General features: G+C 49.9%; 1 protein-coding gene across 1 annotated transcript; it reads left to right on the top strand.

Annotated features, from left to right (window-relative positions):
* Positions 1-844: 844 nt before the first annotated feature.
* On the top strand, positions 845-22,638 carry LOC144119013 (neprilysin-1-like). The gene is made up of 4 exons (XM_077651762.1): positions 845-1,080; positions 12,168-12,446; positions 18,155-18,508; positions 20,575-22,638. Exons 1-4 carry the CDS (start codon positions 910-912, stop codon positions 21,589-21,591), a joined length of 1,821 nt encoding a protein of 606 aa, XP_077507888.1. The 5' UTR covers positions 845-909; the 3' UTR covers positions 21,592-22,638.
* Positions 22,639-23,166: the final 528 nt, after the last annotated feature.

The following is a 23,166-nucleotide window of genomic DNA, read 5'->3' on the forward strand; positions in this document are numbered from 1 at the left end:
ACCAAGTTGCCCTTCCGCAAGAAAATTACTCTGGTTGTCGCATGACAACTCGGGATTACTCAGGAGATATCTGAAGTAAATAGATGGTCTTCGTAAAAGACTTTTGTCTGCCTTCTGTCTCTCTGTGTTCTTGTTCACGTGCACTCTATGATGCCATTGTGAGCTTAGTACACACAGTTTAAAAATTTAGAAATGGAGGTACACCCTCCGCGGTGGCTCAGTGGTTAAGGCGCACGGCTACTGATCCAGAGTTCCCGGGCTCGAACCCGACCGCAGCGGCTGTGTTTTTACGGAGGAAGAACGCTAAGGCGCCCGTGTGCTGTGCGATATCAGTGCACGTTAAACATCCCCAGCTGATCGAAATTATTCCGGAGTCCTCCACTACGGCACCTCTTTCTTACTTTCTTCTTTCTCTCATTTATCCCTTTCCTTACGGCGCGGTTCAGGTGTCCGCCGATATATGAGACAGATACTGCGCCATTTCCTTTCCCCAAAAACCAAATTATAATTGTATAAATGGAGGTACAAACCATTGTGCTACTGCACACAAACATGCTCAGTTCAGTGGTCTTGTCGTCCAAGTGAGGATATTGCCATATCAGTTGAGCACTAATCATTGGACTCGTAATGCGTGCAGCAATGCACGCATTTGAAGTTATTTGCGTAAAAATATTTCTATTTATTTAACATGAGAATGTGAACAATAGACAGTCGGCAAATCAAGGAGGAACACTGCCCTGTGTATCAAGTTAGCGCGTTAAACAGAACAAGGGTATTTACTGCACATCCTATCCGCAGTGGTGAGAGTTCCTACCCTTAACTCGCTCCCCTCCACCTGTCTTCAGGGATGTGGAGAATGCGGCGGACGGGCAGAGCATCGGCACGGCCGCAAGCTTCTTTGCCAGCTGTATGGCGCCCAAGTCGGGCATCGCAGAGCACAGCATCGCGCTGTTCCGTTCCTGGATGAACTCCTTGGGACTGCCCTGGCCCAGCACGCGAAGCCAGTACAAGACGCCACCGCACCCGTTCAGTGTGCTGCTAGACCTTGCCCTCAGCTGGAACATCAACGTTCTCTTCAAGGTGCGAGGCACTGCACGCTCCCAGAGATATACACATAGACAACGTGGCGACGCCCTAGTTGTATGACGAAATAAACTCATAGGCTTACCGCCAGTCTTTACTGGAAGTTTTCAACCAAGATCAAGTACTTTATTTTTTTATTCTGCAAACATGCCCTGCCTTGAAAGGTGCATCTCCAAAGGGTGCCTTCGATGGGTGCTGATTTGTTGTCAAAAGTTGTGAAAGCAGGTACATGCAGCCCCAGGCGACGTAGTGGGTGCCTGTGCTTTTTTGCCGACATTGTGCAAGACAATTCAGGAGCCTTTTACAGACCGTATGACCGGTAGCCTGTTTGTATTGCGGCTTTGTGTAAACGATTTCCTTGATTCGGAGCGCGTTTGTAGATGTTAACCGAGCGACGCGGCAGGGATAGTAGTCACGTGACAAGGGCCCACTGTAAAAGGCACTAGACAGTGTCAAACAATTGCGTGTAGATAAGACAGGATGCAAAATGTTAGCAGCTGTAGCACAGCGGAAAAGTTCCTGAACATATTAGTCAATGGCTGTAACATTAAACCGTGAAAAAGTCAGTGGCAAACACAAGTAGCTCTACAGAGTTTTTCGCCTAAAATTGTCAGCAGTTTTTTCTAATGGCCTTTTTTAGCCAGAACAGCGCATTTTTGGCGTAGCATTGTCAGCGGTGCAGTGCATCCGATTACACCTCAGACGTGCTTACTGGCAAGTTAACTGTCAGGTTTTAGGTTAACTGGTGGATACGAACTGTCAGGCTCCTTATCTGTTGAGAGACTTGTAGCCCATCGTAAGCAATAACCATATCAATTTTTTTTTATTTCGAAAAAACGCCGTTCCCGTCGCCGCTTCACAGCAAGGAGTTTCGGGCGGCACATGGGCGGCAGTGAAACCGCGAGGCCAGAAAGAGCGTAAGCCACGCATACGAGGGTGTCAGAAAGAGGTGCGGGCGCCATGTGCTCTTTCCACAGTGTGCATTTGGGGGCAATGAGCGGGTACAGCTCGTGATTGGTGCGCCGATGTAAGCTACAACTGCAAATAATGCCTAAACCGCAGCAGCTGCTTTGAAATTGATAAATACTATCTCGTAGTGACCAAACCTATCCGAGAATTCCATCGGTTGTGAGGTGCATGCAAGCACGATAGCCTGATCTGTGTCAGAACTCTGAGGCCGTCTATTGAGGATAGATAGGAAGCCCATGATTGGTGCCTGCTTTGACGGATAAAAAAAAACCATGAAATGAAATGGTTTAAGATTAAAGCGGTTATTGGCAGCTGCTCGGCATTTTTTTTAATCCTGCCGGACAAAACAGGGTCAAGTCAGCAAAAAGTGTTTTATTGAAACGTATTGTAAGAAATGATGTTCGTCTGCTTGCCTGTTGTTTCATGACTGACAGGGCTATCTCATTTTAGTTGCATGTTTTTTTTTTCTCCATAATGACGCATAAGACATTAGAACACACGGCTCACCCCGTAGTATGCGCCTACGAACGCTAAATAATGTATAAATCACATGCTGTTTCCATTGCGGTTTCGTCAACCGAACTATGGCTTTGACGTGCAAGATGTGTATAGGTTACGTGAGGCATGAAAAAGCTGCAACATAACCATAAGCTTGGAAGAACGCGAATATAATCTTGATTTATAAGAAAGGAGACGCCAAAGACTTGAAAAATTACACACGATTAGCTTACTGTCCGTTGTCCACAAAGAGTTTACTAAGGTAATTGCTAATAGAGTCACGGCAACCTTAGATTTTAATCAACCAAATGATCAAGCAGGCCTGCATAAAGGATATTCCACAATAGATCATATTCGCACTATCAATCTGGTGATCGAGAAATACGCAGAATATGACCAACCCCTATATATTGCCTTCATTGATTATGAGAAAGCATTTGACTCAGTGGAAACCTCAGCAGCCATTCAGCCATTGTGAAATCAGACTCTAGATGAGCCTTATATCAAAATACTGGAATATATATATATATATATATATATATATATATATATATATATATATATATATATATATATATATATATATATATATATATATATTAGCAGACAAGGCAAATGAAATGCGGGGCTGGTTTGATAAACATATGACGGAAGCAAACAGTCACCTGGGCGCTGCCTTAACACCCGGCTCAGAGAGCATGACAGGTCGCTTTCCACACATGACGGGCGAATTTGCCTAAACATTGCAGGAAGCGCAAATACATTCCGCTCTTCAAGAAGACTTCAATTTTTGAACGCGAAAAAATAACAGTCAACGCGAAATTCTAGAGGCATACCATATCGTTAAACAAGTAGATCGATGTGTAAGTGACACGACGGTTAGTCTATTAGATAAAGGAATTAGATTTTTGAACGCCTTAACGTAACGTGTCGCACAATGATTGCGATCCTGATGGTTGGCTGTGATGCTGCAATCTACACTTTCTTGTAAATCTTTCATATGTGCGCAAGCGAGGTTTGATACTGAAGGGAATAAATGTGACCGTTTCTGAAATAAATGCAGTCGATAGTCCAGCGTTGTCCTATATTCCTGTTATGTGTCTCCGTCTTTTGCGCTGGTTTTCTTTCTGCAACCTAAACCAAAGTACTTAGGGGAATGTTTCTTTCTATTTTTTTAATGTATAGTGCCCATCTATGGTAGAATATTCCACCATAGATTGGCACTATAAATAAAAAATACAAAGAAACATTCTCTACGCGGCTTAGTGTGTGTGTGTATATATATATATATATATATATATATATATATATATATATATATATATATATATATGGTTTATGGGGGATTTAACGTCCCAAAGCGACTCAGGCTATGAGGGACGCCGTAGTGAAGGGCTCCGGAAGTTTCGACCACCTGGGGTTCTTTTACGTGCACTGACATCGCACAACACACGGGCCTCTAGAACTTCGCCTCCATCGAAATTCGACCGCCGCGGCCGGGATCGAACCCGCGTCTTTCGGGTCGGCAGCCGAGCGCCATATATATATATATATATATATTACGAACGTAGGTTGCGTTGGCTCCGCAGAATAAAGATTTAAGAGAAGTGGGCACTTCTACAAAGACACTTTTATTTATAAACGTTTCGACCGCACCGCGGTCGCAACGTTGATAAGTAAAAGTGTCTTTGTAGAAGTGCCCACTTTTCTTAAATCTATATATATATATATATATGTGTGTGTGTGCGTGTGTGTGTGTGTGTGTGTGTGTGTGCGTGTGTGCGTGTGTGCGTGCGTGCGTGCGTGCGTGTGTGTGTGTGTGTGTGTGTGTGTGTGTGTGTGTGTGTGTGTGTGCGTGTGTGTGTGTGTGCGTGTGTGTGTGTGCGCGCGTGTGTGTGTGCGTGTGCGTGTGCGTGTGTGTGTGTGTGTGTGTGTGTGTGTGTGTGTGTGTGTGTGTGTGTGTGTGTGTGTGTGTGTGTGTGTGTGTGTGTGTGTGTGTGTGTGTGTGTGTGTGTGTGTGTGTGTGTGTGTGTGTGTGTGTGTGTGTGTGTGTGTGTGTGTGTGTGTGTGTGTGTGTGTGTGTGTGTGTGTGTGTGTGTGTGTGTGTGTGTGTGTGTGTGTGTGTGTGTGTGTGTGTGTGTGTGTGTGTGTGTGTGTGTGTCTGTGTGTGTGTGTGTGTGTGTGTGTGTGTGTGTGTGTGTGTTGATAAAGTAGAAGCGCCTGCATTCGTAGAAAAAGAAGGTGGTGCTCTCTCGCTCACGAGCTCGGACCACTTACGAGCCGCCGCTGCTTTACGTTTCTTCTCCGGAGGTTCTCCCCCGAATTGCTCGTAACATTTGTTGGAGCAGTGCTGGGTACGCTTCCCGACCACCGCACTCCGCACAACATCACTGCGGACCTCACACCTGTCCACCCGCGACCCAGCCGCCGTATCCGCGGAGAGTCGCCTGAATTTGGGCCCCTTCTCCCACCCACCAGAACGACGCAGCCTCGGCCACCTATTCAAACCGACATAGCCACTTACAGCAGGCCCCGGTGCAGGCCCAGCCTAGCACGTTGAGTCCAACTACCATGGCCATTGGCATCCGGCTCGTGGCGCCGACCCTTTGCCACCCACCTTGAATACGGCCATCTTTTCACGGTGACGTGTTCGAAGACGCTGAGGATTGGCTGGAGACCTTCGAGCGGGTCGCCCGCTACAACGGCTGAAGTGACAAGCGCAGGCTCCACAATGTATATTTTGCTCTGGAAGAGTCTGCCCGGACGTGGTTTGAAAACCACGATACTAATCTCTCCACCAGGCTCCACAATGTATATTTTGCTCTGGAAGAGTCTGCCCGGACGTGGTTTGAAAACCACGATACTACTCTCCCCACCTGGGAGACGTTTTGCCAGAATCTCCTGGCTGCATTCCCCAACGCCGACCGCCGGGAGAAGGCTGAAGCTGCTCTGCACTCCCGAAACCAGCGCACGAATGAAAGTGAGCGCATGTACATCGAGGACATGGCCCGTCTATTCAAGCGTGCCGATCCCAACATGACGGAGTAGAAAATCTTCGCCATCTTATGTGAGGGGTTAAGCAGGAGCTCTTCGCAGGCCTCGTACGCAGCCCACCCTGCACTGTAGCGGAATTTCTCACCGAGGCGGCCACCATAGAGACGACGCTCCAACGACAGGCCCGCCAGTACAATTAGGACATCCACAGCATTGTGCCCGAATTCTTTTCGTCGTACCTCGGCGGCAGTGCAGACACCTTGCGCGAACTAATTCGGTCAGTCGTCCGGAGGAACTGCGACGTGCCGTCTGCCCCATGTTGCGCCTGCGCCGCTGGCAGCGCTGACAGTAGTCGTCAGCGATGAACTGCGGCAGGTTCCTCAGGCACCTTCTGTTCCCGAAGCGCCGCCCCAGTTCGATGCCAGACCCACATACGCATCCATTGTACGTCAGACGGCTGGCTACGGTCCCGCTACTCCGTCGCCTGTCATGAGCAGCAACGGCACATGTCACGCAACCGCACCTGGCTACTGTATCACCTCGACGTCTCCCGTCAGTGGCACCGCCCCATATTATGCAACGGCACCTGCTACAGCTCAGCCACGTCCTCGGAAGTCAGATTTGTGGCGTACACCGGACCGTAGGCCTCTGTGCTACCACTGTGGGGAGCCCGGTCATCTCTACCGAGCCTGTCCGTACCGCCAAGTTGGGCTTCGCGGTTTCCGTCCTGACGCACCTTGTCCTCAGAACGGTGAACGACCGCAAGGAATTGTGGAGCATCTCTGGGCGCTCCAGAACCGTGTTTACTCTGGAAGGCGCGAGTCCCGTTCGCCTTCGCCTTTCCGCTATCGTGCTTCCAGCCCCGGCCGCCAGAGTAGCTCTGCTGGCCGTCGCTCGCCCATTCCGCGTAGGGTAAACTAACACCAGCGACCTCTGCAGGCAAGGCCACTGACGCCGAGACATGTCAAGATCCTGCATCGCGTAACCATCGAGCCGACAATACCCGGAAAGAGAGTGGCAGCGGCAGTACCCGATACGCCGCATCCGATTTGCAGGTGACAATTGATGGCGCTGAGATTACCGCGCTGCTCGATACCGGTGTTGATTATTCTGTTATAAGCCGTGCCTTTGCTGGAGACCTTATAAAGGTACTGGCACCGTGGACGGGGACCCACATGCCCACCGCTGGCGGCCACCTAATTTCCCTGATGGCAAGTGCATGGTTAGAGTAGGTATTCTTGGTTTCATGGTTTCAAGTACGTTGGTGAATTTGTCATGCTCTCCGAGAGTTCCAGAGACTTGACTCTAGGGATAGACTTCCTGCATGGGAACGGCGCTGGGATTGACTAAGGACCCACGTGTAACGTTATCGACCAAATAGGTCTTGGCCTGCTCTGGCTCCCGAGATCCTTGCAGCAACGCTCTGCGCATTGTCCAGAATGACGTCACGGTGCCGCCGCGGTGCAGTGTCCTGGTGCTTGTGCGGAACGACCTATTTCGCGACTACGAGAGCCTGGCGGACGGCCATACTCCACTGCTGCTTGAGCGGGGCCTTGTAGTTGCCCGCGGTCCCGTCCGACTACGTGACGGCCGTACCCACGTCCTCCTGACCAACTTTTCCAACAAATATCAGCACCTCGTCAAAGGCACGGCTACTGCCTTCCTCCAAGACGTTGCTGAGGTCCCAGGTTCGTACACCATGGGAAGACCCACTCTAGACAATGCTGGCCCACGCTACGTTCTTCAGTCAGTCAAAATAAATCCGGCCTTGCCTTCCGTTCAGAAGGATCTTATGTCGGGCCTGATGGCAAAATTTGCGGACTGTTTCGCTACGTGCTCGAAGGTCGGCCGCACTCCACTCGCCAAGCACCGTATCTTCACTGATGAGACTACGCGACGAATCTGCCAGCGCCCCTACCGTGTTTCCCCGATGGAGCGAGAATACATTCAGAATCAGGTTGCCGAAATCCTTGCGGACAATGTCATTCAGCCGTCCACCAGCCCATGGGCATCGCCAATGGTTCTTGTAAAAAAAAGACAACACTCTGAGTTTCTGTGTTGACTATAGAAAACTTAATAACATGACCAAAAAGTACGTTTACCCACTTCCCAGGATAGACGACGCGCTCGACCGATTGCGGGACGCCCGATACTTCTCGTCATGAGATCTTAAAAACGGATACTGGCCAATCGAAGGGGACGAGAGAGACCGGAAGAAGACGGCTTTCGTGACGCCCGACGGCGTCTATGAGTTTAAGGTGCTCCCATTTAGTCTTTGCTCAGAACGCATTATGGACACCGTTCTCTCGGGCTTGGAGTGGCAGACCTGCGAGGTGTACCCGGACGATGTCGTTATATTTTCGACCACGTTTTACCAGCACTTTGAGCGGTTGCGCATTGTGCTACAAGCACTGAAATCCGCTCAACTCCCCATCAAAGCCGATAAATGCAATTTTGGATTTGAGGAACTTCGCTTTCTTGGTCACGTTGTCAACGCACAAGGTGTTCCCCCGGACCCTGACATGACCGCTGCCGTCTCAGGTTTTCCACGCCAAACTGAGAAGAAGGCCGTTCGCCGCTTTTTGGGTCTGCGCTCGTATTATCGACGCTTTGTTGAAAATTTCTCGCGCCACGGTCATCCACACTGATGCCTGCAATGTCGGCCTTGGTGCGGTACTGATCCAGTGGCAAGACGGTGCAGAACACTTACGCGCCCCGAGACCAATTATTCTACGACGGAGGAAGAGTGCCTTGAAGTGATATGGGCCATCAGCAAGTTCCGGCCGTACCTCTACGGGCGACCCTTCCGTGTGGTAAGCGACCACAACTCCTTATGCTGGCTGGCGAGCCTCAAAGACCCCTCAGGACGCTTGGCTAGATGGAGCTTACGCTTGCAAGAATACGACTTAACAGTCGTCTACAAGTCGAGCCGTAAGCATCAGGATGCGGACTGTTTGTCGCGCGCGCCTATCACAATCGGTCCCGAAGAACCCGCCGATGATTTTCCTTCCCTGGGCGCTGTTAGCACCACCCAAATGGTGCAGCTTCTGCGGGCGGACTCGGAGTTCGCGCCGCTCATCGATTACTTCGAATGCGTCGACGCTCACATCCCGCGTGTTTTTCGTCGTGGGCTCCCTACCTTCATTTTACAATCTGGTGTTCTCTACAAGCGCAACTTTCCCAACAACAAAGAAGCTTTCTTGCTTGTCGTACCATCGCATTTGCAGCCAGAGTTTTTAAGTGCCTGTCATGATGCAACCTCCGCCGGCCATCTCGGATTAAGTTATACACTCGCGCGGATTAAACAAAAGTATTATTGGCCCAGGTTACTCCCATCGGTGCGGGCCTACGTAAAAACATGCCGTGTCTGCCAACGTCGGAAGTCTCCTCCGTTGAAACCAGCCGGATTTCTTCACCCTGTCCATCCACCGAAGGCCCCTTTTCACCAAGTGGGCATCGACCTCCTTGGCCCTTTTCCGAAGTCTTCGTCTGGAAAGCGTTGGAGCGTCGTGGCCACCGACTACCTGACACGGTACGCTGAGTCCACGTCCCTTGTCAAAGGCACTGCTGCTGAAGTGGCGCAGTTGTTAGTCCACAACATTGTCCTGCGTCATGGAGCCCCCGCCGTTGTCGTTACTGACCGGGGAACTGCTTTCACTGCCCACTTAACCTAGTCCGTGATGACTCTGACGCACACCAGCCATCGACGTGCTGCGGCCTATCACCCGCAGAAAAACGGGTTGGTAGAGCGACTCAACCGCACACTAGTTGATATGCTTGCTATGTATGTTGACGTTGAGCATCGAACTTGGGGCACCACTCTGCCGTACGTAACGTTTGCGTACAACACCGCCCTGCGGGAGACAACCCGACTGGCCCCCTTTCAGCTTGTCTTCGGTCGGCAAGTGACCACTCCGTTGGATGCTATGTAGCCCGTTGGCCCCTACTGCGACTCTGACACTGACCTCGACGTATACATCTTCGCTCAGCGTGCTGAGGAAGGGCGGCAACTGGCACGCCTGCGAATTAACCGTCTGCGCGAGACTGACGCCGCTAGGTACAATCTCGGACGCCGCTTCGTCAGTTACGCGCCTGGCGACTTGGTGTGGGTTTGGACACCTGTTCTTCGCCGCGGCCTTTCTGAAAAGTGGCTGCGCAGATACTTCGGTCCTTACGAAGTAGTGCGCCGCATCAGTGATGTGACGTATGCAGTTGCTCCCGCACAAGCGGCTTGCTCATCGCGCCGGTCGCACCGTATACTGAAGTCGTGAACATTGTTCACATGAAGCCTTACCACGACAGGTTACCTGACTGAACAGCGGTTCACTGCAGCTGTGTTTTCACGGACATTTCCCTCCCAGCCGCATCGTGGCGATGCTGCAGACGAGGAGGGTAGTGATACGTGCCACTGTAGAAGAAGTAGAAGCGCCTGCATTCGTAGAAAAAAAACATGGTTCTCTCTCGCTCGCGCGCTCGGACCTCTAAGGGACCGCCGCAGTCTTACGTGTCTTCTCCGGAGGTTCTCCTTCGAATTGCTTGTAACAATATATATATATATATATATATATATATATATATATATATATATATATATATATATATATATATATATATATATATATATATATATATATATACAGGAACTGTATAGCTACCATAGTCCTCCATAAAGTCAGCAATAAATTTCTAATAACGAAGGGCGTCAGGCAAGGAGACACGATCTCACCAATGCTACTCACCGCCTGTTTACAGGAGGTATTCTGAGGCCTGAATTGGGAACAGTTGGGGATAAGAGTTAATGAAGAATACCTAAATAATATGCAATTCCCTGATGACATTGCCTTGCTGAGTCACTCAGTAGATGAACTGCAAATCCTCATCAATGAGTTCGACAAAGCAGTAAAGTGGGTCTAAAAATTAACATTCAGAAAACTAAAGTAATGTTCAACAGTCTAGCAAGGGAACAGCAGTTCACAATTGGCAACAAGGTGCTGGAAATGGTAAAGGAATTAGGGCAGGTAGTGACAGCTGATCCGGATCATGAGAGGGAAATAAATAGAAGGATGAAAATGGGGTGGAGCGCATATGGCAGGTTGTCTCAGATCGTAAATAGCAGGTTATCAATTTCCCTCAAGATAAAAGTGTACAACAGCTGTATCTTACCGGTATTCACCTACGGGGCAGAAATGTGGACGCTAACGAAAAGGGTTCTGCTTAACTTAAGGACCAAGCAGCGAGATATGGAAGGAAAAATGATGGGTGTAACGTTAAGAGACGGGAAGCTGGCAAAGTGGGTGAGGGAGCAAACGCGTGTTAATTAAATCCTAGTCGAAATCAATAGGAAGAAATGGGCTTGGGCAGGGCATGTACTGCGAAGGCAAGATGACCAGTGGTCCTTAAGGGTAACGGAGTGGATTCCAAGGGAAGGCAAGCGTAGCAAGGGGCGGCAGAAGGTTAGGTGGGCAGATGAGATTAGAAAGTTTACAGGCATAGGGTGGGCGCAGCTAACACAGTACAGGGTTAATTGGAGAGACATGTGAGAGGCCTTTGCCCTGCAGTAGGTGTAGTCCGGCTGATGATGTTAATTATGAACCATTTATGCATCGCTTGTTGCCATCCGCCACTTGAGCTGTTGAAGTTAGCGTTGTAGTGATCTAAAACTACGTGTCTAACATTATATAGCAGCCTTTTTAATCCCTCACGTGACCTAAAGCCACCTTGAACGTCCCAGCCATAATTCGATGTTGAACCCCAAACAGCATCAAGACTAAAATTATTATAAAATATTTAGCAGCCCTAGGGGAATACCAAGGGGTACCCATTAAAAACTAATCTCCAAACATGTCACCTGGAAGCAGGAAACACTCAACCAATAATTTCATGCCTATGCTCATTTAAATACCATTAATACTCTGTAAAACACCACCTAAGAGCGCTTTTGTTGCGGGTAGCGTGAAAGCCCAGGCACCCGCGGATCACGTTTTCGTGACGCAGGTTAACTTTGCACTACGCAAACTAATGAAATAGTGAGTGCAGCCCAACAGTTTGCACATTTAGTGTGAAAATGCACAATTTTGCCAAGTATGCTTACATCTTGCCATTTACAATGAAAACTACTGAGCCTCTAATATGTTAAGTTTTGTAATTTTCGGTCTTTTTATAGTGCTGGTTCTAATTAACTCTCCACTGGTCCTAGGAAACACTCCGCTTTTACCGAGATCAATATAAAATTTAAGCACTGCTGAAGCAGCCCTCTGTTTGGTGCTACAGTTCACAAGAAAGAAACAACAGAGCATGCCCGAAACTCGACAAAATATTAAGTCCTTATGTCGTAACTATAGATTTTCCTGTAGTAATAGCATTCTCCTGCTGTAGTGCAGTTTTTTTCAGTAGTACTTTAATATAGTCTGCAGTTGTGCAGTACTTTTAAGTACTGACTACTGAAAATTATTTTGTTACTGAAAAAGTTTCTGCTGTTACAACAAGTTTATGGCCAAAAATGTTGCAAAAAATCTTTAGTGTCCAAATAAAATTTTCTGTTGTGTTTTGCAACTGTGAGACTTTTTTTTTGCAAGAACCTTAAAGTGAGGTAGTAACGAGCACACCGCCCTGCTTTCATGCAGGTGCGTGTGCACGCCCCCGACACAAGCGGCCAGCTGTCGTGGGCGGCGCTGTCCCAAGGTGACCTGGGCGCCCCCTGGCAGGAGTACCGCGAGGAACGCATCCAGCAGAACCAGTACGAGGACTATGTGAACGAGCATCGCCGGCTGCTCGACGCCTCCTCCAGCGACGACGCTTACAACATCACTGAACTCCTCAGCACCGAGCTGCGTCTCTTGGTGGTCCTATGGGCGGGTGCACCTGGCTCCCAGTCGTGGTTCCCGCTGCGCGAGTTAGACAAGGTCGGCGCATTCTCTGCTTAAGGATCTAGCCTACCTACTCTAAATACTGGCACTGTCAAAAAATGGGTTGAATGGCTGCTGGACTTTCTTCAGCAGCTGTGTACTCCGATTCAATTGCCTAAAGAGAAACGTCTCGTTCGGCAATGGGCATGCGCTGTACTGCCTCTGCGGGCAGAAGTAGTTTGGGGATGGTTCTACTTCCTTGTAAAGAGGCAGAGCTGTATTGTCACCTGTGACGGGCATTTCTCGCAAGGTACTTTCATCCTTATTTCTGCTGAATGTAAATGACGAGGTCTCTCCGAGCTGCAGGAAGGCATTTATGTACCACAGCCAACGCATGCACTTGCCTACAGTAATATGAAAGAAACTGTCCCCTAACTGTGGCAGCTTCTGCGAAAAAATTACAACTCTGTTGTTGAGAGAAAAGACGCAGTGCCCTCCGGGAATGCTATTCACCTGCTCGTACGTTTGTTTGAAAGCAGTGACGTCCCGAGGAAGAGCGTTTCACAGGAACGACCGGTGATTTGGCTCGATGTAATTACTTCCGCTAGATCCCCGTAAATATTAATGGTTTCCCGCGAAACACCACTCTAGATGCTTCATATTGCATTGCTATTGCTGTATAACTTATCGATTTGAATGTGAGGCTACCCTGGATTTTTAATACGATCAACATAGTAACAAAACGCCAGCCGTATACGATCGCGAAGGAAGAACCTTCAGTTTACTGTGCGCCATTAAACCGTTTCTGAAAGATGCCTTTTTTACGGAGTGCAGCTACTGGTTGGATTCTTTTATTGTTTATTGGGGTATGCGAACTTTCAACGCGGAAACGATGTGTTAAATGTTAGTCATTTTTTTCACTGGACTTCTCAAAAGGTCACATCGAGGTCGCAGGCTGTGGCTGCTCCTGCAGAACCTCCAGCTCACTGTTCATAACACGTTTCAGATGCCCACGCGGATCGGCAACAGTGTCAGCATGGACACCAGTCCGGACCTGACGCTGAGCCGCTACATCCGCGGTGTTACCTGGAACAGAACTCAACATACATTGGGCAGCGACCATTACATTATACAAATCACTGTCCCGTACAAACCACCCCGTCACTCCTATACAACACATAAACTGGTTACCTGGGACGCACTTCGCGCTGCACGCACCGCCCACCCAGACACTCCTATCACTGAGATCGACGCCTGGGTGCAATCACTCAAGCATGATGTTCACCACAACACGCAACAAATTGAAACGACCACCGAAACCCTTACCCTGGACACACACCTAGCCCACCTCTGGGAGGCTTATCACAGCCTCCTGGAACGCTGGAAACGCAATGAATATAACAAGACACTTAAGAAGCGGTTGGCCGCGCTGCAGACAAAAATCCAACAACACTCGGAGGAGCTCTGCCGATCCAACTGGGGACAGATATGTGACGGCATCGCCGGAAACCTGTCCAGCAAACGAGCATGGCAACTCCTCCGACACCTCATCGACCCCACAAACACCAAATCATCAACACAACACCACGTGACACGCCTTACACACCAACATATTGACGATCCCGAGGCCCTCATAAACACACTTCAGAATACATACACCTCTCCGGGTGCCCCCACACCTCTACCTACCTACACAGGACCAGCCAATCCAACACTCTACACAGACATCACTGAGACGGAAGTCAATGCGGCCCTCCTGACTCTCCGAACCAACTCCGTACCTGGTGCAGACCAAATCACAAACTCCATGCTCCGTAATCTGGACGACCAATCGATCACCCAAATTGCGCAATACTTCAACCAGTGCTGGAGGGAGCGTATCCTCCCGCAGTCCTGGCGCCACGCGAAGGTAATATTCATACCCAATCCCAACAAAACACTTACACTTCAAACCCTTCGCCCGATTTCGCTGACCTCATGCCTCGGAAAGCTCTTCGAGCATGTTGTGTTAGCAAGACTCGCAACGCACATGGCGGACAACAATCTATACTCGCATAGCATGGTGGGATTCCGCCCCCATCTATCCGCATAGGACGCCATCCTGAAACTCACACGTGACATTTTCGACCCGCTTCTGCCTGGTCACACAAAGGCAGTCTTAGCTTTGGATCTCTCCAAAGCTTTTGATCGCATCGAACATCAGGCGATCATGACTGCCTTATCTCCATTGAATGTGGGTGCGCGCACGTACGCCTACATTCAAGCATTCCTCACTGACCGCACGGCTGAGATACATTTTGGACCTCTCACTTCCCCCTCCCTCACGCTTCAGAGTATCGGAACCCCTCAAGGGTCCGTCCTCTCCTCCTTCCTCTTTAACATCACCCTCATCCCCTCCGCCCGAAAATTGGCAACTATCCCCCCCCCCCTTAAGCACATCTTTATTATGACGATATCACACTGTGGACCACCCACGGCAGTGACGGCGACATAGAGAACACCTTACAGGAAGCAGCCACCCTCACCCAAACTTGTGCACAGAACATTGGACTGTCTTGTTCCCAGAGAAGTCCGAACTGCTCCTCTACGGCCAAAGAACCAACGCTCCCTCCGCTCCCCCATTGCCATCGAACTGAATGGGGCCCGGTACCGGAGGTTGACACCCTCCGCGTATTGGGCCTGCATATCCAGAACGATGGCAAAAACACCACCACCCTCAAGAAACTCAAGCAGGTTGCAGGCGCGATATCGCATCTCATCCGCAGAGTTTCGGGCTATCATATAGACATGAAGGAGCACGACCTCTGTCACCTCATTCATGCCTTTGTCCTCAGCCGTGTGCTCTACACTACCCCATACCTAGAACTATCCAAACACGACATAAATACTTTGGATGCCTTGATCCGCAAGGCATTCAAAGTCGCACTTTATCTTCCCCTCAACACCCCCACAGACAGATTACTAGGTCTGGGCCTCCACAACACGATCTGGGAACTCGTGGAGACACATCGACAGGCCCAATACATAAGGCTTACACAAACCTCCACAGGCCGGTATATCCTGGACTCCCTCGGAATCAGAATACCGGCCAACGACCAAACCCTCCTCCCCATTCCTCGATCCCTTCACCGAGAGCTGGTCATCAAGCCACTGCCAAAAAATATGCACCCCTCCCACCATCAGCAGCGCCGCAGAGCCCGCGCGAAGGCACTCCACCGAGTGTACGGCTCCGAGCCGGACGCCGTATGGGTGGACGCCGCCTGCACGGGTGACGAAGCAACCGCAGCCGTGGTGGACTGCTCTTCATCCGCCCTCCTCACACTACCTCTCCCCCCTGACACCACCCCAGAGGCAGCAGAGGAAGCCGCCATCGCAATTGCCATCGCCCGCACGGAAGCCCAGTACATTTTAACTGACTCTAAAACTGCAATTCTAAATTTTGCGCGAGGCCGAGTCCACGTCCCTGCTTTTGGCATACTGGGCCCGCCCGATGCACCCCCACCCCGCCATGTAGAGCTTATATGGGTGCCTGCGCACTCCGGGAATTCCGGAAACGAGGCCGCCAACCTTTTAGCCCGAGGTTCTTTAAACCGGGTTAAGGTGGCCTCGGATCGGGGATTCGCGAGGGAGCTAATGCACTCGTTCAGCGAGATGACGCAGGCCTACAGAGCCTCGCGCCAGCTCTACCCCCCGCCCCACCACTCCCTAGATAACAAACACGCAACACTCTGGCGCAAACTGCAGACACACACACTCCCCTCACCCCTGACAATAGCACAATATAACCCCTCCTTCCCCACTCCTGCCTGCACCTTGTGCCCAGAACCATTCGCCTCTTCCCTCCACATCCTCTCCCTCTGCCCGGCGGACCCTGCCCCGCGCGGCCTAGAGGACCTCAAGACCTGGGAGGACTGGGAGACCCTGCTGCGCTCGGAGGACCCGGCCTTGCAGACAATCGCCACCGGCCGGGCTGCCAGTGTTATGGACCTTAGGGACATAAACACTTGAGTGCAGTGGGGTCGTGCGGAGACCCAGGGGCGTGCCCCGACTTCCTCTCCAACAATAAAGTTTTTCTCTCTCTCTCTCAAACGGAACGCAAGTTACGCATGCAGCAGTCGCGTGCGTACACTTTTAGCACATATATGTATTTAAAACTAAAGAGTTCATCCAATCTGTAGTCAAGTGATAGGGCTCCCTCCTCACGGCTGAAAATTCCGCGCTTAGATTTCCTGCTCGTCTGAAGGTTTTTTTCTGGAGTTTTGTAGCAGAAAGAGTATATGTCGACTCATGCGAATGGTGTGTACGGCACATTGGTTAAAATAAAGGAGGTCCCAGAATATAAATACCTAGGCATAACGTTTGCAGACACTCTTGCATGGACCAAGCAGAAGTACATTTGAACGTCCGCCTCTCGGCAAGTTTGCTTTCTGCGTCATAAACTGATTTAAAACTTCTAGTCCCCAGAACTTACATATTGCCAAAATTAATTAGAATACGCAGCAATAGTATGGGGACCCTTTCCCTTAAAGGATAAACATAAACTTGAAATGGTGCAGAGGCGAGCAGTGCGGTTCATTTTTAACAAGTGCAGGTTTACTGATTCCTTGTCGCAACAAATGGCTGAAAAACCATATTCCTACTTAAGAACTATAGCACGACTTCAATTTCTTTTCAAGATGTGTAGCAGTCGCTGGAATTTAATGGATGACCTTACATTCATCCTTACCTTCCGCGCGCGTCTAAGCCCCGTAAGGCTCGCAATTTTCGCCCTTTCCAAGCACGCACTACCTTGTTTCAAAATTCGTTTTTTCCTCCTTCAGCGCCCGCTGGAATGGTCTCCCCTCTGCACGTTTTCCACTGATAATTTTGGCCAGGCGCTCCTCATGTATGTTGCATCGCAATATTCAGTGCGTTTTCCCCTCATTTCACACAGTTATCCTTTTCTGCGGAGTTGCCTATACAAGTGCATTTTTGCTCTGATTGCTTGAAGGCCATCATTTTGCAATACTGAATGCCGGCTTGTACATTTTTGTTTTCATTTTCCTTTCTCTGTTGCATATGTCAAGCACAAGAGCATACGTATTCTACAATGTTGATGAAAAGAAAAGTTTAGTACAAACAAGTACACCTGCTTGGTTTCCTTGAGACCGCAGTATCTCTAAATAAAAAATAAATAAAAGGTGCGTCAATTTTCTAAAAAGTACGTAAATATGGGACAAGCTTTAACTTCATTGAAAGACGTTTCTAGCATTCCTTTGCTAAACCAACCTGATCCTTTCTGCTGCTGAAGTACTCTCAGCGCCGTTTCTGGGGCACAGCCGCGAGGTAAGGGTGAAAGCTAGCGCCATAAAAACAGTATTAAGAAGCGCTGGTGCTGTCACCAAGGGCTGGAGCTCATTAATCAGAGGCCAGGCTGTCAATACTGGTCGCACTAGTGCTGTTGAGATGGGGCTGGTGGGCTGGTGAGAGAAGATAATCATTCATTCGAGTAAGCCGCGTTGACATTACAGAGAACAGCTGTCTGTCATCCTGTTTCCTATTAAAACGTAAAAATGCCGACGCCACCAATATTATTAAGGAGAACATAAAACAAGACGTTTCGGCCCCCGCACGAAAGCCTTGTTCAAAAACTTCTGCCGAAACGTCTTGTTTTTCGTTTTTGTTCATGTGATGGTCGGCGTCTTTATTTTCACGTTTTGATATGATTGTCCCCGACCAGACGAGTTTTCATCCAACTCTTGTCTTCGTCTCTTGCTACAATGAAGATGACACCATCGCTGCGGGACCTTGGCCTCTGGGAGGACGTGCTGAACAGGCACCTACGTGGTCTGGTGCGGCTGACGTCGGACGACACGGTGGTTGTGCACAGCAGGCACCTTCTGGCCGAGATCGAGCAATTGCTGGCTGACTACGCGGAGAGGGCGGAGACACTGCTCGACGCCATCGCGTGGGTCCTGGTCCAGACATTCCTGTGGGCTGTGGCGGACGCGCCCCTCATCGTGTTCGGCACCAACCAAAGGACGCTCGAGGGCAAACGCACGGCCTGCCTGCAGTTCGTCGACTCTCGCCTGGGCCTGCTCAGCGCCGCCAAGCATTTGACCGCACGGTACACGGTCGAGGTAATTAAGAATGTACCCAGCTTGGGCGCCGCCGTGCTGGTGCTTGCAGCGCGAAGTTCGCCTTGAAAGTTCGCTCCATGTGGGTCACCGTTTAGGGAACCGTGCAACCCGTCTACTCTCTCAGCCCGCGAACACTGAGAACGCTAAATCTTCGGGGATGACTCTGGCTATGTATCCTTTTTCCATTCGAATGGTTATATAGCAATGAGCTGTTCGAAACTATGCCCCAAGCTGAACGTCTGGCCTGTTAGTTCACGTGCTCTCTGGGTCAAGGACACGCGACTTCGTGGACATTCTAGGTGCATACTGACGCATATTTCTTCTGTTCAAGGTCCTGGATATTTTGAATGATCGACAGCTCCATGTCTACGCACTCCATAAAACAAGAATGTAACAGAGGAAAACGGCCTCGGCGGCGCATGGCAGCCTTAATGGAACGCACCAGTGCAGGAGGACACCTCCTTTTGTCAGGGTCCAAAACGCGCAGGACGCGCGAGCGGCGACATAATTTCATGGTTGCGTCATCTGGCAGCTCGACTCTCTGTTCCTCCTTTTCCCGCCCAACACTCACCGGAAGCTGTAATTTGTATGAGCAGTTATTGCTCTTTCAGGTCGTATGACATAATATGTAGCATCTAACATCGGAAAATTACATCTGTATCTGCGAGAACAAACGAAAATTTATGAGCGAATTGGCCTTTTGATGTATGAACAGAGCAAACATACATTAATTTACAAAAACCCACTTCGATATGAAAAAAATAGAATGCAGTGCCCTTTACATGGTCAAACACAAGTACATATCGCAATTCTCGTAGCGTGAAAATAACCTTAAATGCCATCCGGGCAGTCCTCCAGTGTGCACCCTTTTGATGAAGCAATGAGAGGAGCTTTTTCGTTTAGTTTTGGTTTGCTTACCTAGAAAGGCAAGCTCAATCGTAAACCCTCACAGGCGCATGAGCTCAGCAGAAACGCCTGCATTTCTGCCTTAATGTCCAAAACTTAACTTTTTGTGCACCCACGCGTTTTTTGGAGCAGGGCCTGAAAGTGCTCTTGACGCGCCTATCTTTATCTCGTTGCAGTGTTCGGCTAGCAGTGTCGGCAACACGTCCTTGAGTTACATTGCTCGAGCTCATTCCGTCGTATTACTAGCCACACTCTTCAAGGCGTGCCATTTACTTGGCTCTTCTCGAGTACAGCTACACTCGCACCACGTTCATGGAGCAGAAAGCCGCTGTGCAATCGCTGTCGGACGGACATTCCAGCGCGCGCGAATAAGAGGTGCCAGGCAGCGTCTGGATAGAAGAGTAGCTGTCGGCAAGCTTACCAATGCAGAGATGCCTATAAGGCAACACTCGTGCCTCCTTGACAGCTGCCTTCCTGAGAAAATCTGCCTAGGCTATTGAATGTATTCGTAATATTCAATATACCAGAGGAAAAGTAGATTCGCGCGAGCAGAACAGACTGCGATCTATCGTCTTATGGGAAACCTATGAAGTGCCGAAATAGAAACATTTGCCACGTAGCTGTAACACCATGTATTACCATTCTGTCAGGTGACTGGAGACTACTGCCAGCTTTGCTTCAGCAATCAGCTGTTAATATAGCGGCTGCCTCACAGTGGTGCTGGATCTCTCGAAATATCGACAGTAAGCGGCGAAGTAGAAGTGCAAAGGCAACCTCCACGCGCCTCAGTAGAAACTGCGCAAAAACAGCAGATACTTCGCTTGTTGTGCCATCGTCTCGTGTCCCCGTCTACGTTCCGCGCTGATAACTTCAGCATGGAAAACTATTTAGCCCAAAATTCTCTTCAGACAGGTTCAGATGTCGCAACCAGCCCCAGAACTGTTACCAAAGTTCTTAGCCGCATTGGTTGTCAGTGTTTGTTCTCTGTGCGCTGAAACGGGAGAAGCGCTCCGTGTGTTTCTGCAAACTGCTATAGTGAAGTACAAAGTCGTGCTTTCGAGTGCGTTCCGGTGTGTTTCTCTCATGTTGCCATTTCTTCGCCATTTGGTCCATCCTTTTTGCCGTGCATTAAAATTCCCTTCATTCGCTGCTGCTTTCAGGTTCGTGGGCGTGTAGAACACGTTTTCTCGAAGCTCACCGATGTCGCCAAGGCCAGCATCTCAAGCCTGAGCTGGGCGCACAGCGACGCCAAGGACGAAGCGATCCGCAAACTGGACGCCATGAAGCGGGACGTCTTTCCCACGGAGGACTTCTTCGAAGCGAACGGTCTGCGCTTGCTCTACGAGGCTTTCGCCCCCCACAGCAACAACCACAGCTTCATCGAGCGATTCCTCCAGGCCAGCCGAACGCTGCAGGGCTTCGTCGCCAGCGCCGCCTACGAAGACGTCTACCGGCGGCGGCTCGCCGAGCGCTCCTCCGGGCTCGCGTCCTACGTGTACTACACGAACGTAGTTCACGTATCCCTGGATGCACTGGAGGCTCCAGCCTTCAGTGCCGACGGCACATTGGCCATGAATTTCGGCGGCGTCGGGTCCTACGTTGCCCGTGAGATGTGCCGCTCGTTCGACCCAATCGGCAGTGCCCTGGACTCGAAGGGAGAAAACCGGCTCTGGTGGGGTCCCGAGCAGTCTCCCGAGTACCAGCAGAGGCTCTCGTGCCCAATCCACGTCCCTTCCGAAAGGAAACTGTCAGTCGTTACCACCCGCAACGACTCGGAAGACGCAAGCCTGCGGGGCGACCATCGCCCAAAGCAGGTGAGGCTTGCCGCGACGGCGACGGGAGTGTTCCCGCACATTCCAGCCATTGAGACGGCCTTCTCCGCGTACCGACAAGCATCCCAAGGCAACCAGACGACGAAGAGGCTGCTTCCCTACATGGAGGAGTCGACGGCTGATCAGATCTTCTTCCTCACCTACTGCTACGTGCTCTGCGCCCCCAAGGAGTCCGGGGACGAGGCTGCGCAGGCTTGCAACCTACCGCTCATGCACTTCGCGCCGTTCGCCGAGGTGTTCCATTGCCCTGTCGGCTCGCCTATGAACCCTGCAGAGAAGTGCACCTTCTTCGAGCAGTCCACCGAGCACTCGACGGGGGTGGATGCTCGCAGGGCGCTGGGCTGATGCATTGGAGTACCCAAAGTGGCCCCAGCTGACCGCCCGACTTGTCCCACGAAATGCTATCCGCCCAAGTGTCAGCCTTTATGGAAGTGACTTCGGCTTTGTTTGAACAATCACTTGTAGCAAGCGCTGCTTTAGTTTTGCGTCAGCACACTCGCACTGAGCTGCCGTGTGGTGTTAGCGCTACAGTGGAAACGCTATTCATGTCCGCTGTTTCCTCTCGCTTTATGCCGTCTATGATAAGAACCTATACGGCACCTTTTTAAACTACTACTTCTTCCTCTGTGCTGGCGTCTTCATGACAGTTCTCCTAATCCCTTAAATATCGAGCTTAATATAATGACAGTGTGTACCTATCTTTTTCGATTTAGTTGCATCTGTCGTCGGGAATGGATTATACACCAGTGCCTGTTTTTTTTTTCAGGGTCCTAATTTATTTCTTGTTCATTGGGTAAGATAAAAAATCCTCTGAATATGCCGCACCCCCTATATGTATCCGCAGCAGACATATTGTTCATTTTAAAGTTTTGTTTTGAGTGTATACTGCATATTGTGCAGCGCCTTTCGACTTCATCGCAATCTATGTAGCAGTTAAGCCTCTGTCCCTGTCGGCACTCCGGACTTCTTCGCATGCTCCTATTCTAGTGCTTCAAGCGCATATTAGCGCAGCTTTGGTACTTGTGCTACTTAATTTGTATGTTATCGACAATGGTCACGCACCTGAACTATTGCCCTGGTGTTGGACACGTACACTGGGCTCTCGGCAATGCCCATTTAATCGCAGATAGGGCACCATGGACGGCCCCTTACAGCATACATGGGAACCTATGAACGTCTCCGTCTCTGTATATACCTCAAATTGTCCAGTGCTCTAGCCGTGCTTGGGTAAGGTCACAACTGGGCAGGTATGTACGAACGCAACGTAGCGGGAATTATGCTTCCGAATAAGATCATAGTGCGATTCTGCGCTTGTCGCCTGGCAGCGAGCGCTATCAGAAACCAGCCCACGACGTCATTCTTCCTCAGCGCCACATGACGTTTGTATTATCCTTGTACGAATCTGCAAATAAGAAACCCTGCTCTTAGTACTTATGAGTCAACGTATTCGCTGTGGGTTTCCGCGCCTGAACACAGATATGAAACGGCTGCTGCCACTACAGCTCGCACGCAAACACGAAACCAGCATCAAGTGTACCCGGTGGACGTCATCCATAGCTCCGCTGTGGTCATCGGTAGTCATTTTTATGGCTTTATTTGCGCAAAGTTCAGAACAACAGCTTCAACTACAAAGGAGCAACGGGCGTTTTTCGAAGTGCAAGTAAGGATGAGTGTCACCGATGCTTTCGAGCCCGAATAAATACCTTCAAAAACCATGACTGTATCTGCGCCCAGAGTCGCCGCACAAAAGCATTCCAGCTCAAATTTCCAAACCAGGGAATATGAAGGAAATAGCTGTACCATGCATATGCAGTGGGAAATACAATTTGCAGTGACATGCAGTGGAACGATACTACGAAACCAATCTGTACCTTTTTTTTATGCCAACGAAAAAAAATCCCCCCCCCCAAAAAAAAAATA

This window comes from Amblyomma americanum, chromosome 2 (genome assembly GCF_052857255.1).
Source record: "Amblyomma americanum isolate KBUSLIRL-KWMA chromosome 2, ASM5285725v1, whole genome shotgun sequence".
Classification (NCBI taxonomy): Eukaryota; Metazoa; Arthropoda; class Arachnida; order Ixodida; family Ixodidae; genus Amblyomma; species Amblyomma americanum.